Raw genomic sequence first — 16,261 nt, 5'->3', positions numbered from 1 at the left:
AGTAGCCAAAACGGTCGCAAAGTAGCAGCTAGCTTCTAATCTGTGGGGACATTCACTGTCTTACAACAGCCAGCGAAAAAAATTCCTGCTTTACAAAAGCCACCATGCTGCAGTACAAAGCCCCGCCCAGCACCGCCACCTAACACAAAAGGCGCAAATGCAGTGTGGTGATCTGATAACCGTCTATGTTAACATTCTGCTGCTCATTCTTAAATAACAACTATACATATGACATTCTATATGACCCAGCCAGGGAAGGTGTATGCTGTTTTTGCTATTATGAATAAATGCAGATAGTTAGGGAAGTCGGCTTTTCTGTGCAAAATAAAACCTACTTAAAAAATAATACATTTTTACCTTTGAAAAATGTGGCGTGACCCAATAATACGTCAACCACTAGAGAGCATTCTGGGTATTCTTCAATTCTGATATTTTAAACACCAATAAATTAACTTGCTTCTAAAAATTATTTAACCAAGCTCCAAAGTAATGTAGACAAGTCTAAAGTGTACAGTGAACCATACCAGCCAATCAAATGTTTGCTTTCATTCTCTAACTTTTACTGGACTGATCAAAGTCAGTTGATGATTGGTTGTGCTGTTCTGACCATGATAGTAACCCTTTCTGAATACTTTCTGTGAATACACTGGGGGACACTTAAGAAAAGTGTTCTATTGGTAACTGTATAGAAACGTTGGTGTTGCTCATAGCAACCAATTTAATGCTGCCATTTTCTAGTAGCCTTTAGGAAACAAGATCAAAAGTCTGGTAATTATGGGTTACAGCCCTTTTGTGAAGCAGTTTTCATAAATATCAGCTATTACTATTTTTCTATAAGCAGGAGAAGAAATTAATGTTTATAAGTCATTGTTTGTTCCAGAATCCCATGATGCAGAAGCCATTTTGTTGTGGTCTCCGTTGCCATTGTCTTTAAAGTGATTTGGAGACATCAGGCCACTGTGGCAGCTTTCTCGTCTTTAGCCTGTGCGGGATTTCACCACCGGAGTAAAATTAAAACCTTAAGGTTCCTCCTCATACTGTTTTTCAGTGGCTGTGCTAAAATCCTCCAAAACAGACTGTAAATACTCAAAGGTGGGCCGGTCCTCCGGCTTGTCCCTCCAGCATTTCATCATAAGCTCGTAGAGTTCCACTGTGCAGTTTTCGGGGCAGGGCATCCGATAACCTTCATCAAGGAGTTGGATAACTTCAGGGTTGCTCATACCTAGGAATAAAACATGAACCGGTAACATCAAAACTGGACGTTATATTAACAGGCTTCTAAATTGAAACTCCCTGGAATCAAATAAAGAGATAAAGGGTGTTTACTTTGGGTTATTCATAATTATAAAGAACAAGTGGACTTTCCTATCCACACATAGGCCTGTTTGATGCTATATTACAGCTGTTGAGTGCAGAAAAATAGATCTGGAAAGTACAGTTCTTCTGGGATGAAGACAAAAACAATGGCATTCTAGAGTACGGAGAGAGATAGCAACACCTTTATGGAAGCTAGGGAAGCCCATGCAACATTAATATTGTCATTAGTGTGCCTTCGATAAAGTTTCTAGAGAATTTGCAGTGCAGGTCAGATTGCGCGCTATAAGCAGTGCAGAAAGAGAGATCTCATTTTGGGAGGAAGGGAATTGTAAGGAGATAAACGAATCGAGAAGGAACATGTTCATTTAGATTAAGACAGATGAAGAAAGAAAAAGATGATGTCCATTTAGAAAACAATGGATGCATTCTTTTTCTTTGATAAATAAACAACCAAAAATCAGAAAAATAACCTTGGAAAATGACCCACCTGTGCACTGTGACCTACCAATGCGAAATGACCATAGAGGGGAGTTCAAGGTCCCTTCATGGCAGTCACAAGTAGTCAATGTGGGGGAAGGCTTGCGATTGGCTTCCCATGAAGTGGTGAATGAGGATTTTGGGGAGTATTTTGAGTATTTTGTCTGTATTTGGGGGTAATCTGTTTTTGTATAATGGGTAGAGGTCTTAGGGACCATTGTGCATTTTACCAGTTATACAGAATTGCTATTGTCTATATATTTAGTGTCATGTGTTCTTAAGCTCCTCCTCTTTAGAATGTTGCTATAGGTGGAGAAGTTTTAATCAATGGAAACAGTAATAAACAGTGACACCTACTGGTTAAAGAGGAGGTGCTTTGTAATAAAAAAATAAACAAAATGAAAATTATTTTCACTAACGAAATATATTAATTGAATGCAATTTAATTTAACGTACCATATTAGAAAATTGAGTCTTGGTGAAAGTTATACCGTTTCAATTTGAGAAAGAAACCAGAATACATTGAAAATAAGTTGCTTATGATGAAAATACATTAAGGACCCTGTAGATTACCTGGGTACGGGATCCGACCATAGGTTACAATTTCAATGAGAAGAATTCCAAACGACCAGACGTCTGATTTAATGGTAAAGATGCCAAAGTTAATGGCTTCTGGGGAGGTCCATTTGATGGGGAATTTTGTACCTGTGATAGGAAATTAAGATGATTTTTGCAAAACATTCTTCAAGATGTATATACGTAACCTGGTGTAATGATATTTAAAGTGTACTTTGTAACAAAGAAAAATATATAACTTTTTTTAATTGCATATCATTTCCAAGAGGGGGTAAACACATTTTGTACGGCAATACACTGTCTTATCCTTGGGGGGGGCACTGTTGCTATTGCTGTCTGTAAAGAATTTGTTCTGCTGTTATGATAAGAACCTATAAATAAGCCATCCTTCATCAACACATGCCTATAATAAAAATGACAGAGCATGCCATATCTTTTTTAATATATAAGGTAAAATAACTTTAACTTATTAACTATACATGTTCCAGTCCCTTGCAGTGTTTGATCGACAGTGAAAAAACAACCAGCGAGATGTGAGTAGGAGAACCATTAACTGATACAAAACCTAGTATATTCAATGTAAAACAGCATTTTTCTTTATTCATATTATTAAAAAGACAATGAGCAAGATATGGTGACTGTGGCCAATGGGTATCCCTGTGGAAGAGGGACAAAGAGTTTTTTAGCAAGTTTTTTTAGCAAACTGTGTTTTCTACTTGTCTCTTACAGGGGGAGAAAAACAGATGACACAAAACCACAGGAGTGTTGTCCTTTGTCTATTTTCAGTTTTACACAACATGTTTTATTATGCTTTTTAATTTTGACAGCATTAGGGGAACAGGATGGTAGTGAACAGCAGCAAATAGGTCACACAAGTCCAGGGTTTTCGGTACAACTGGTTTATTAAGCAGAAAAACTAAGAAAACTTTACAAATAAATACCTGGCCTGTCCGGCACTAAGTCCTTCTCTCCTGTGTAGGTCCTTGTGTCCCACACACATATAAAACATAGAGGTAATTGATCACCGTTTGCAGAGTCTGTCAGGAGGCATCTAACTTCCTCCCCCCGGTCTGAGAAACTGCAAGTCCGGCCTGACTGCTTTTTAAACACCCACACACAGGTGCAGCTGCAAATCAGCCTACACTTAGGCTGGAGGCCCAGAAGACCCAGAATGATGGGCCAGATAAATGGAGCCGCCCCCTCTCTCCATTCATAACCCCAGGGACCCTTACCATATTTTCTTACAGCTGAGAATCACATGTTGGGAAACTTTTCCCAAAATGTGCCACTAGAATAATCTCTGTATTGTATATTGTTACTAGAATTTTCTTTATATTGTCACTAGAATGTTCTCTGTATTGTATTTTGTCTCTAGAATAGTCTCTGTATTGTATATTGTCACTAGAATGCTCTCTGTATTGCATATTGTCACTAGAATAATCTCTGTATTGTATATGGTCACTAGAATTATCTATGTACTATATATTGTCACTAGAATGTTCTATGTATTGTATTTTGGCCCTAGAATGTTCTCTGCATTGTAAATTGCCACTGGAATGTTCTCTGTATTGTATATTGTCACTAGAATTATCTCTGTACTGTATATTGCCACTAGAATGTTTTCTATATTGTATATTGTCACTACTTTGTATTGTATATTGTCACTAGAATGTTCTCTGTATTGTCACTAGAATGTTCTCTATATTGTCACTAGAATGTTCTTTGTATTGTATATTAGTACTAGAATGTTCTCTATATAGTATATTGTCATTAAATGTTCTCTGTCTTGTACAGAGGCCACAACAGTAGACTTTGCATTCTATACTGGTAACAGGGCCATATTGTATTTGGTTATAGCATTTTCCATATATTTCATTGGTTGTGTAAGATCACACCCACACTTCACAGCCCACACGCTTTGGCCATGTTTATTTTTTTATTGCAAAGTCTATTTTTCATCATCTCAGGTTGATGAGATCCCTATCACACATGTATAAACTAGAGATGCTAAGGCTCGGTTTCCCAAGAACCGAACACTCCCGAACTTAGCATATCCAGCTCAACATAATCAGCTGGGTACTTTTTGGAATCGAAAACGAGGCAAAACGTCATTGTTACGTCGTCGGATCTCGGAATCTTGCGAGTTTTGAAATCTATAAATACCGCCCTCCACGGCGATATAGCGCCATTTGAAAGAGGGACACAGAAGGAGTAGCACAGTCTGTAGAACAGTTGGGCAGCAACATAGATAGAATTGAAAGAGGAGGGGATAGCAGTGTTCAACAAAGTCTACAGTGACATTAAGGAGAGCTCCATTTGCTCCATTGCTAATTCTCATTGCTGAAAAATACAAATACTAGTGCTAGCAGTTTTGGTGTAATTCTGCAGTCACATTCTACTGTGTTATATAGGTAACACACAAAGAGGAGAGCTCCATTGCTAATTCTCATTGCAGAAAAATACAAATACTAGTGCTGGCAGGCTTGGTGTAATTCTGCAGTACTGTGTTATATAGGTAACAGTAGACACAAGGAGGAGAGCTCCAGTGCTAATTCTCATTGCTGAAAAATACAAATACTAGGCCTTGCAGGCTTTTCTTCTGACTTTGCAGTCAAATTGTACGATGTTATATAGGTTACACACAAACAGAAGAGCTCCATTGCTCCATTGCTAATTGTCATTTCTGAAATACAAATACTAGGCTCAGCAGGCTTTTCTTCTGAATTTGCAGTCAAAGTGTACAGTGTTATCAAAATGGATTCACAGCAGTACACAGAAGAGCAGGAGCACCAAGCAGCTGCTGGCACCAGTCATGATGATAGTAATCCCTGTAAGTCATCTGGTAAAGCCTAAAAAATGCATAGTGTTTTTAAGTCAGGGAAACAAAAATGTAAAAAAAAACCTTTTACCTTGGTCAAGAAAAAAGAGCTGTAATCCAGGCAAAGTTATCTGCAGAAAAAATAAAATTGCCAACATGCCATTTGACACATGGCAAAGAAAGAATGAGGCCTTCATCTTTCTCTATGAGTGCGTGTTCTGCAGCTGTCACTGAGGCATCTTCTTGTAAGGTCACTCGTGACTAAGCAAGACCTTGTCATTCGGACTCTAAAAGTGGTGCCCAAATACTTTTACGCGTAAAAAAGCAGAGCTGGAAGAAAACAGTAAGGCATTAGAGGAAAATGTATGTTCAGATTCAGAAATGACACAAATCCCTGAGGAGAGTCCATCCACGAGTGCTATGTGTAATCGTAACCATTCTGATAGTGTACTGATAAAATAGGCCTCTTTCAGCATTCTGCTGATGTGTGCCGGAACAGCCCAAGTGTAGCCGCTGATACACATATTGAGGATGCCACTTTGGAATTGGAACAGGATGAGGGGGATATTTGTGTAGCCGACGAGGGCGCTAATGAGGATGTTGATGAGGATGTGTCTCGGGCCCTAGGAGTTGCTTACCCGAGTTTCACCAGATGGAACTCTGCTAGAGAGGCGGGGTTATGGCACGCACCTCAAAGCAGGCAGGTGAATGATTGGAGCGACACAACAGCAGGAGAGTAGAGATAGTCTGAGGAAGTCAGCGACTTGCAGCTATGGTTAGAGGAAAGTCAGCGACTTGGAGCAGTAAACTGGAGGCTGAAGATAATGTAGACACGAGGAGTGGACGTGGATAGGTGATGGTAGGTAGAGGAGGAGTCAGTGGTCTGCGTACAGCAAGTTGTACCACTGTAGTGATGGGAAGAATAGTACTGGTGCAGGTAGGTAGCAGGGTAGTCGGTGGTCTGCGTTCAGCAAGTTGTACCACCACTATGGTGAGGAGTCTGGTCCAGGTGTAGGTAGGTAATAGGAGAGTCAGTGGTCTGCGTATAGCAAGTTGTACCACCGCTGTGATAGGAGGACTTGTCCAGGTGCGGGTAGATAGCAGGGAAGTCAGTGGACCGCGTGCAGCAAGTTGCACCACTGCTGTGAGAAGGAATGAGGACTTGTCCAGGTGCAGGAGAGTGAAGTTGAAAGGCAAACTGTGGCTGTATGGAAACAGCGCGAGTAGAGCAATGTCTTGTGAGGCAGAGATGGAAGGCACAATGAATAGTCTGTATAGAGTAGATGCCTTGCAGGGAGGAGAAGCTGGTCACAGCAGATATGCACAATAACGCTAAGTAGTAGCGTGAGGAGATATCGTAGCTTGAGTGAAAGCTTGTCCTAAATGAAGCAATGCAGTAACACAGTCTATATGGGTACTTGTACCCTGTACAGCAAACAACAATGGATACAACTGGTATGTGAGCAATAGTCAATAGTCAGTAGAGCATACCCAGTTGTGTTGATCCAGAATCAGCTGAGAAGTGAAGCGTTGTAGCGGTATGGGAACCGCCGCTGAGTTGAGCAGGGAGCAGCGTGGAAGCTGAAGCACGAGTAGAGCTGGAAGCAGTTTGGAAACTGTACACACGAGTAGAGCTGGAAACAGCTTGGAAACTGCACACAGGAGTAGAGCTGGAAACAGTTTGGAAACTGCACACAGGAGTAGAGCTGGAAGCAGTTTGTAAACTGCACACAGGAGTAGAGCTGGAAGCAGTTTGGAAACTGCACACAGGAGTAGAGCTGGAAGCAGTTTGGAAACTGCACACACCTATAGAAGTTCACTGGGAGTGAGACTTCAAGATCAGGCCCCTACCTAAGGCTGCAGGTGCCTTAAGTAGGGAGGGGTGATTGATCCATCAATCATATTAGTGGTCAGGTGTAGTTGTTAAAGGGACCTGCGCATGCCCAGTGCGACAGGATGGCGGACGGCCGCGGTTCCACACAGGTGTGAGCGGAAAGATGGAGAACCACGTACCAGAGTGGAGGCACTCACACTCCGGTGAGTGACAGGATGATGTGGTTTGTGTAAGTCCTGCACCAGTGGAAGCAGTTCTGGCACGTGATAAGAAGAAGGCCATTGTCATGCCTGGACATAAGACCAAAAAATCCACTTCTTATGTGTGGAATTATTTTTATCCAAATCCTGACAACAGTTGTCTAGCCATTTGTAGAGTATGTAAAGCCACTGTCAGTCGAGGTAGGGACCTTAACCATCTAGGAACCTCATCCATGTTACACCATTTGACGCGAGTTCATGGCAAGATGTTGGGAAAATGAGAAACTTATGCTAAAAAAATAACAACAAGCAGTCCATTATCAGCTAGGACCCTTCTCTTACCTACATCCCGACGCTTGCAATCTACATCCACAACACCGTCCTCGTCAATATCCTCAGTAGCGATCGGAGTTAGTCATGTATCCAAGTTGCTAAGGCTAGATGACTCCTCCATTATCCTGGATTCCCCAGAAGAATTCTTAAGCGTTAGTCCCACTGCTGCTGCTGTTGCTGAATCTTCATCCCAGAAGCAGACCAAGAAGAAGACTACTAGTAGTTTACAACAATTGATTGCTAAACAATCCTTTGCAAGAGGAAGATTTCACCCAGTCGCAAAGCAGATCACAGACGCCATGGCGACTATTCTAGTATTAGATCTGCGTCCAATATCCACTATTAATGCAGCTGGTTTTAGACAGTTACTTGAGGTCTTGTGTCCCCGTGACCAAATTCCAACACGGCACCATTTCATTAGAAAGGCTATTCCTCACCTCTACCAGAAGGTTTGTAAAAATGTAATTATTGGGCTACAAAATGCCATTCTACCCACTGTACACTTAACCACAGATATGTGGAGAAGCGGAACTGGGCAAACTAAAGATTATATCACTGTGACAGCCCACTGGGTTGGTGATTCGCCTTCACCAGCAGGAACAGCAGCAGCATGTACCCAAGAACGTCACATTTGTCAGAGGCAGGCTACTATGTGTATCACCGGCTTCACTAAGAGGCATACAGCTGACAATCTGTTACAAAAACGAAGGGCTGTCATTGCAACATGGCTTATCCCGCTTGGACTTTCCTCAGGATATGTCATTTCTGATAACGCCACCAATATTGTGAGAGCATTACAGCTGGGTGAATTCCATCACATTCCCTGTTTTGCTCACACAATAAACTTGGTGGTGCAGAGCTTGTTTAAAAAATGACAGGGACGTGCTGGAGTTGCTATCTGTGGCCCGTAAAATATCTGAACATTTCCATCATTTGGCAACAGCGTGTAGGAGATTGCAGCAGCTGCAAGAGCAATTTAATTTGCCCTGCCACCAACAGAAGCAAGAGGTGGTGACAAGGTGGAATTCCACCCTGTATATGCTTCTGAGGATGGAGGAACAGCGAAAAGTCATCCACGCTTATTCCACAAGCCATGACATTGGGAAAGGAGGGGGGATGTATTTTAATCAAGCGCAGTGGAGAATACTTTCTGTTTTGTGCAAGGTGCTGAAACCATTCAAAATAGTCACCCGTGAAGTGAGTTCAGACACTGCTAGCTTCCCTTAATTAGACTTTTGGAAAAGCAGCTTCAGAAACTGAAGGAGGAGATTAAACAAAGCAATTCAGCTAAGTATGTCGGACTTTTAGATCAAGTACTTTATTTGCTTCGCCAGGATCCAAGAGTTATCAAAATCTTGAAATTGGATCACTACATTTTGGCCACTGTGCTTGATCCTCGGTTTAAGAGCTATGTCTTCACTTTATTTCCACCAAATTTTGACATCTGGTCTGGTCTAAAAGAATTGACCAAAAAACGTGACACCTCTGCTGTAACTCCATCTGATCCTACTATCAGCACCCAAAGGATGATGGAGGATTATTTTCACAACAGCATAGAAATAAACACATCAGACAGTCCCTTTACATACTGGGAGGAAAAAAAGGGAATTTGGAGACCCATGTACCAACTCGCTTCGCACTGCCTAAGCTGCCCACCTTCCAGTGTGTACTCAGAAAGAGTTTTTAGCACAGTCGGGAACCTTGTCAGCGATCGGCGTAGGAGGCTACTTCCTCAAAATGTGGAAAAGAAGATGTTCATAAAAATGAACTTCAAGTTCCATGAGGAAGACCTTTTCCGCCAATTACATCAAAATACTGAGACTTCTGTATGAATTAAGAATGTGTGAGGATGATGTACACACTGATGAGGGTGAGGGTGAGGCTGACGATGATGACAACAACATCTTGCCACAGTAGAGTTAATTAACAGCACTGTTACCTTAGGTGACTTAAGGCCATTGTTACCTTGTTTTGTGGGGGCCCAAACAAACCAAACACTTCAGCCACAAGGAGTGGCACTTTTGTGGCTGAAGTGCTTGGTTTGTGTGCATGTCCTTTTTAAGATCCAACATAAGGGTGGATGGCAGGGCCCAAGGACAATTAGATCTTGCACAACTTTTCTTTTCTGCCACTGCTGTGTGCCAATGTTACCTAGATGTGCTAGGAACTGCCGTGTGTTTGAGTCATTGCTCTGTCGCTTACCATCCAGCCAGGTCACTGCAGTCTTTGTCCGAAAGTGTATGGAAATAATATTGTGACCTGTGGGGTGGTCATAATAGACTGCAAATGACTTGAAATTAGTGTTATTGAGGTTAACAATAATGTAGGATCAAAAAATAGCAACATTATGTGATTTTAGCATATTTTAGCAATTTTTCTAAAAAAATTACAGATCCCAAACCAAAGCCAAAACAAATGAGGGTGATTTTGCCAAAACCAAAACACGAAGCTAATCCAGATCCAAAACCACTTCACGGGGGTCAGTGCGCATCTCTAGTATAAACACATGTATTGTGTAAGTACACACATATTATACCATGAGCATTTTTTATGACATCAAAACATTCTGACGTTAGGTTTTATGTTCAGCTGCCAATTCAATGTTATGTAAAACGTGGCTTTGTAAGATTGGAGTTCGAGCACATATAGCTTTAAATATCATCCCATTTAAACACATATGAAAGGCACTTAGTCACGCATATAAGTGAAATTAACCGGTACTGCCTTCGGATATATAAAGCTGTATTATGTACTATTATGTACTATCATGAGTTCAATTCCCATCCATAACCTCATCTGTGTAGAGTTTGTATGTTCTCCCTGTGTTTGCGTGGATTTCCTCCGGGTGCTCCGGTTTTCTCCCACACTCCAAAAACATACTAAGAAGTTAATTGGCTGCTATCAAAATTAACCCTAGTCTGTCTTTCTCTGTCTATATGTGTGTGTACATTAGGGAATTTAGACTGTAAGCTCCAATGGAGCAGGGACTGATGTGATTGAGTTCTCTGTACAGCGCTGCGGAATCAGTGGCGCTATATAAATAAATGGTGATGATGATTATGTTTGGGGGCAAATTATAAACTTGGGTAAGCCCTTTTGTAGATGAAAACTGATGTTTTTCCTTCATCCTATATTCTAATGGGCTACTACCTGCAATATTTATTGTTTTCAGTGTGGGATTCTTTAAAATTAATATATACTATTATCTCATTCCCCAAAAATGAATATTTTTTTTCCTGGGTTGCAAACACCCAGAAATAATATAAGATATATTCTAACTACCGTTATAATGTTATGTATAATTTATTTTACACATGATAGTAACACAGCAATTTACTCTGTAAAGCTGGGTGCACACTACAGTGTTTTCAATTGATTATTGGGCCAATCAGAGGGTAAACGACATCGCATTAGTGAATATCGTTCCAAAGCACATCGTATCGTTTCATTTGATTTTTAAAAAGGACTAAAAATCTCGTTTAACGATGGAATGACATCCAATCCTGCAGTGTGTACTCATGAGTGTCAGTGTGTACTCATTTCGCTACATACCGATTCCTGTCAATGCCGACACTTTCAAATTACGTCACTCTTCCCAGCCACAGAGATATCTCTGTATTTAAAGCAGCAATGCAAGGACCCCACCACTTTAATATCTCATTTACACGTTAGGGTTAGGCATTGCCGCTTTAAATACAAACATATCACTGTCGCTGTCAACACTGACGTGAAATGAAACTCCCGGCATTGACACCGATCGGTATGTAGCGTAAGGATGCAGAGGATGTCCACTGTCATTTTTATTGTAAGTCAATATTTTCTTTTTGTAGCCATTATTTAAACCGCAATTTTTTTTGTAGGTGTAACCTATGTCGGTATTACCAACATCGTTAAATGGTACCCAACCCAAATTTTCTGCAGTGTGCACCCAGCGTTAGTGTTCCGGCCTTGTCTCAGCTACTGATATAAAAGTTGTGTCAATTGCGCTCCTCCGTGATTCCAGCGTGTATCCACTTTTTTTTTGCACATGTAAATGTGGAACTTAACATCAAACTGCCAGTATCACTATGACGGGGCCATCTCTTACTTCTGCTTCTACCGGCACAAAGACAAACTAAAACACATAACTACATGTCATAAACTCACTTTCTATATTCATTTTTATGTCTGAAATGCTTCATGTACACCTGACCTAAACCTTAAATGTACATTCATTTGGATAACAGATCTACTAATGACTTTCAGAAATAAATGTATAATAGATTTCAAACTAGAGATATTTAAAAGTTTTTTGACCATGGGGGGGAAGCTTTTTCTCCTGTTTTTGCTTTTCACTTAATATAAGTACTTTTTATTAGAACCTGACATTTTTGCCTTCTCATTACTGCTAAAAAGTTACGCAGCAAAAGTGTACAGTGGCAGAGATCAGGGACCACTATGGGGGAAACACTGCGACCCCAATATGCATTGCAAGTCCAGAACTTCTTGAAAGTTCCAACTGTGGAAGCACCAGTTGCCTTGCTGAGCTAATGGGAATAACAAATATTTATGTGAGCGTCTATTATATATATATATAGAGTTGTATGTATATGTATATATATATATATATATATATATATATATATATATATATGTGTGTATATATATATATATTTCAACATATTGCACTATATGTTAAGCTGACCAACACACACACACACACACACACATACATATATAAGCACAGGTAGGGACAGGTGAAATAATTCAACTGATCCAGATTTCTGCCAAAGTGTTTGCATCGTGGGGTTATTCTTTTGCAAATATAAAAAAAAAATACTAGATTTCACTTTGCTGAGCAAGATTATTGCAATGAATTAAAGTGGTGGGGAGGGGGGTGTGCAAACATTGCTAGGAGTGTTCCTTCGTGTGTAGATGTGGCCACTTTCATTGCACAAAGGACTTGAATTTCGCCCAGCTCAGAGCTGGTGGTCTTCGGATCTCATCCTACACTTTAATTGGGACATCTTTCCCTTTACACTTCTGTCAATAAAAAACATCTCTCACACACACACACACACACACACACACACAGACACACAGACACACACACACACACACACACACACACACACAGACAAACACACACACACACACACACACAGAGACACACACACACACACAGAGACACACACACACACACACAGACAAACACACACACACACACACACACACACACACAGACAAACACAGAGACACACACACACAATCACACACACAGCCACACGTGCCACATGTAATAAACACAGCCACAATATCCCCTAGCACTCCTGACTAATTTAACCCGTAAATCAAGCAGTATTTACCAGAACACTGTAAGGTTTAGTTAAATGAAAGAGACGGTTCTAAAGGGGTAGAAGTTTGAACTTTCTAGCGTGATGTTTATACATTTGCACAGTGCGCCTCTCCAGATTTTTCTGCCTTTGCGCAAGTCTATTGGCACTTACAGTGTACGGAGGCATCTCCTGTCCTCGTCTTAGCAGGTGCGCTTCTTACAGCGTGCTGAATAGCGCAATAATAAGATTCTTCTTCACTTGTCATAAGGGCTGTTTCTTATTCAAATGTTCCGAGCAACACTTTGGTCTCCTGTCCGGTGTATTTTTTTTTATCACACTCTAAGTCATTACAGGTGTCGAAATACGGTTTATTTGTTACAACACATTTTTGGTGCACTAATCACTAGTCAGCCTCTTATTAAAGCCCCTGGTGAAGACACAACATACAATTTAATTGCACCATCAGTTACCGTTGTGTCAGACAGACACGTTTAATGTCATGGTAATACAGCTGAATTATTTCCGTACTGACACATTCATACTTACCTACTTTTGACAGGCTCCCTCTGGGAAATCACTGAAGAGGGGTGTGAAGGGAGGTCGGAAGGGCGGGGCTTTGCAATTTGCATCATTTTGGCCCCGCCCCCAGTTATGTATACCTGTTTGGGGTCTTTTTACAGTGGTAAAAAGACCCAAAGCAGGCATTACGTCTCTGGGGCCGGATCCAAAATGACGCGAATCACGACGGGCTGCCCCCCTTCCGCCCATACACCCCTCCATGCCGGCAGATGCAGAAGAATTGCCAACTCTCCCGGGATTTCGGGAGACCTACCAGGAATTCAGAGTCTCCTGGACATTTCAGGAGATTTGGCATGTATGCACATTGGAGTGAAGGGGGAACGCTCCTCTCCCGTCACAAGGGAGGGTTACACTCAGTGGAATATTTGCCTCATTCCATGTGGGGCTGCGGAACTTGCTTCTCCAGCGATCTCTGACCTTTAGTGTTCCGCACAGACTGCCCCTTATCAATTTAGTTGTGCCACGAATGTCACAGTAGCACAACGTAGTTAGAGGATTTTTTGAGCAGGACTTTTTGGCATTAGTGAGTTCTGCTCTTCACCTCTCTCCCCCCTATTGCATATAGAGGTATTTGTGTAAACAGTCCTCTATATGAAACAAATCACATATATTGGTATTACAAGTACATGCTGCAGTAATAATGAAATTTAAAAAAATTGTGACTTACCCTCCTTTGCTATATACTCAGAATCAATGATTCTTGCAAGCCCAAAATCTCCTATTTTGCAGCAAAGTATATCAGACACCAGGACATTGGCGGCTCGCAGGTCTCTGTGGATGTAATTCTTTTTTTCAATGTACGCCATCCCCTCCGCGATCTGAAAGGAGAGAAGCCCAATTAAAATATAGCAAATGTACTTAACGTTAGACTCATTTGAAAGCGCAAAAAACATTTTGCAATGTCAGGCGCCTATTTGGTGCAAATGAGCCCATATTTACTGCCAGTGAATTGATCTGAGCATCAAGACGTCAGCTTCCGCTGGCTGGTGCAAGACAACATCTGATGGTAGGAGCTGGATGCCAGGACTAGCCAACCTTTGGCTCTCCAGGTCTCAAACTACAATTCCCAGCATGCTTTGCCAGTAAGTAGCCAGCCGATAGCTGGCAGGACATTCTGGGACTTGAAGTTTCACAATTTTCAAACCTTCATAAAAGGAAAAATTGGAGGTGTTGCCAACTGCAACCAATCAGATTCTAGCTATCGTTTACCTAGTATACTCTAGAACACGGTAGCTAGAACCTGGTTTGTGGCTATGGGCAACACCTCCACTTTTTCTTTTTAGAAGGTTGTTCTTTGCCTGTCCCGATTGATGTCTGATTCCAGACATTTGTAGCCCAGATTGCTATAAAATTTGCTTATCACCGAGTGTATGGGCAGCTTAGAGCATGGTTTGTTTAGATTTCTTTAGCATCCCTTTAGCAAGTATATCATTAGATGTCAAAAGGTGACTAGGTGAAGGGTAAAATATATTTGTTATCGTTTCCTTCCCTATAGGTGAAAATGTTACCACTTACTGGATCTGTGGGAAGTTAGTGGGAGGTCACATCTCCTTTTTAGCTCTTGTTCCTCTACCTTTGTTCATCATCCTTATTACTGAGAAAAACAGCGATGTCAGGGGGTCTATTAAAACACTGACATTGTTATTGTGGGCTTGATTCATTAAGGCACGAAAATGCCAATACGTGTCGTGTCTTGTGCAATATCTCTCAGCAATATTGCTCAATTCATCTTCAAGAACCCTTACCGTAGCCTACGATTTCATGGGCAGAAGGGCCGGGGACTCGGCGTATGCACCTAGTCAATGTGTAGTAAGAGCGTGCCAAGCTCGAGGGCATGTAGCAGCGCCCGATTCAAACTTTTGGGGCTTGTATGCATGCTAGAACATGTGTATGCATGCTAGAACATGTGTATGCATGCTAGAACATGTGTTTGAAATCAGAAGCAGATGTAAAAAGGCTTTTTAGGTACAGTAGACATTAATTACATCATCATTAATGTATTTTAATAAAGAAAAAAAACTATTTTTTATTTTTTGTCACATAATAGCTAAATTATTAACAGGTGACATTATTTGAAAAATTTATTTTTCCACTGTGCGTTCTTTTGGTACTTTGTATTCCACATATGTATCGGACGTATCTGCAGTGTATTGTCTGTTAGAGCAGAGCGGACCTAGACCCGTATTCGTCAACAGACGTATCTTCAGATCCGCTCCTTGCTGAATACGGACGTACGTTTGCCTGATTTACGCACGGTTAGAATAAAAGGCGCACACTATGTATGTTTTGTGTTCCTTGATGAATCACACCCGGTTTGTTTAGAGGGGAGGATTTATTTTACCTGTTGTTTGGCTAAAACCCCCTCCCATCCCCCACTGTTCTCGCGTTCATCCCCTCTCAGTTACCAGGGGGTAAATCTAGGCACTCATTCTACAATATTAGCAATTTGGCAGTAGACAAACATTGTGACTTTAATTTATTAAACCTACCAGCAAAATAAAAAAAACACTCATTAAGGGGCAGATTTGATTGTCCGCAATGTTCCTTAGAACATCGCGGACACGCTTTTTCACCGTCACAACGGTAAAAAGCTAACGCTGAGTTTTACTCGCACCTCTATGGGGCGCAAGTAAAAATCGGCGTTACTTTTGAAAAAAAAAATCTGCGCAAGGTGTGTTCCGGAGGCACCTTGCACGAATATTTAGGGAATTGATTCTGCCCCTTAAAATGTATTATCAAAAATGTGCAGAGCCCGCTGCATGGCAGATGCAGAGTCAGAACTAACGAGCAGTGGCCCCGGTTCCATCCTCCC

General features: G+C 41.2%; 1 protein-coding gene across 1 annotated transcript in view; it reads right to left on the bottom strand.

The window, feature by feature from the left end:
- Positions 1 to 704: 704 nt before the first annotated feature.
- BLK (BLK proto-oncogene, Src family tyrosine kinase) overlaps positions 705 to 16,261 on the bottom strand; it is a 51,301-nt gene continuing 35,744 nt past the window's right edge. Inside the window, exons 11-13 of the mRNA XM_075201213.1 lie at positions 14,117 to 14,267; positions 2,368 to 2,499; positions 705 to 1,222 (exon numbers count right to left, since the gene is read on the bottom strand). Of these exons, the coding sequence (XP_075057314.1) occupies positions 1,020 to 1,222; positions 2,368 to 2,499; positions 14,117 to 14,267 (486 nt within the window). The 3' untranslated portion in view covers positions 705 to 1,019. The remainder of the gene's footprint in view (positions 1,223 to 2,367; positions 2,500 to 14,116; positions 14,268 to 16,261) is intronic.

This window comes from Mixophyes fleayi, chromosome 3 (genome assembly GCF_038048845.1).
Source record: "Mixophyes fleayi isolate aMixFle1 chromosome 3, aMixFle1.hap1, whole genome shotgun sequence".
Taxonomy (NCBI): Eukaryota; Metazoa; Chordata; class Amphibia; order Anura; family Limnodynastidae; genus Mixophyes; species Mixophyes fleayi.
The sequence above is the reverse complement of the archived record's forward strand: the minus strand, read 5'-3'. Positions and strand labels throughout refer to the sequence as shown.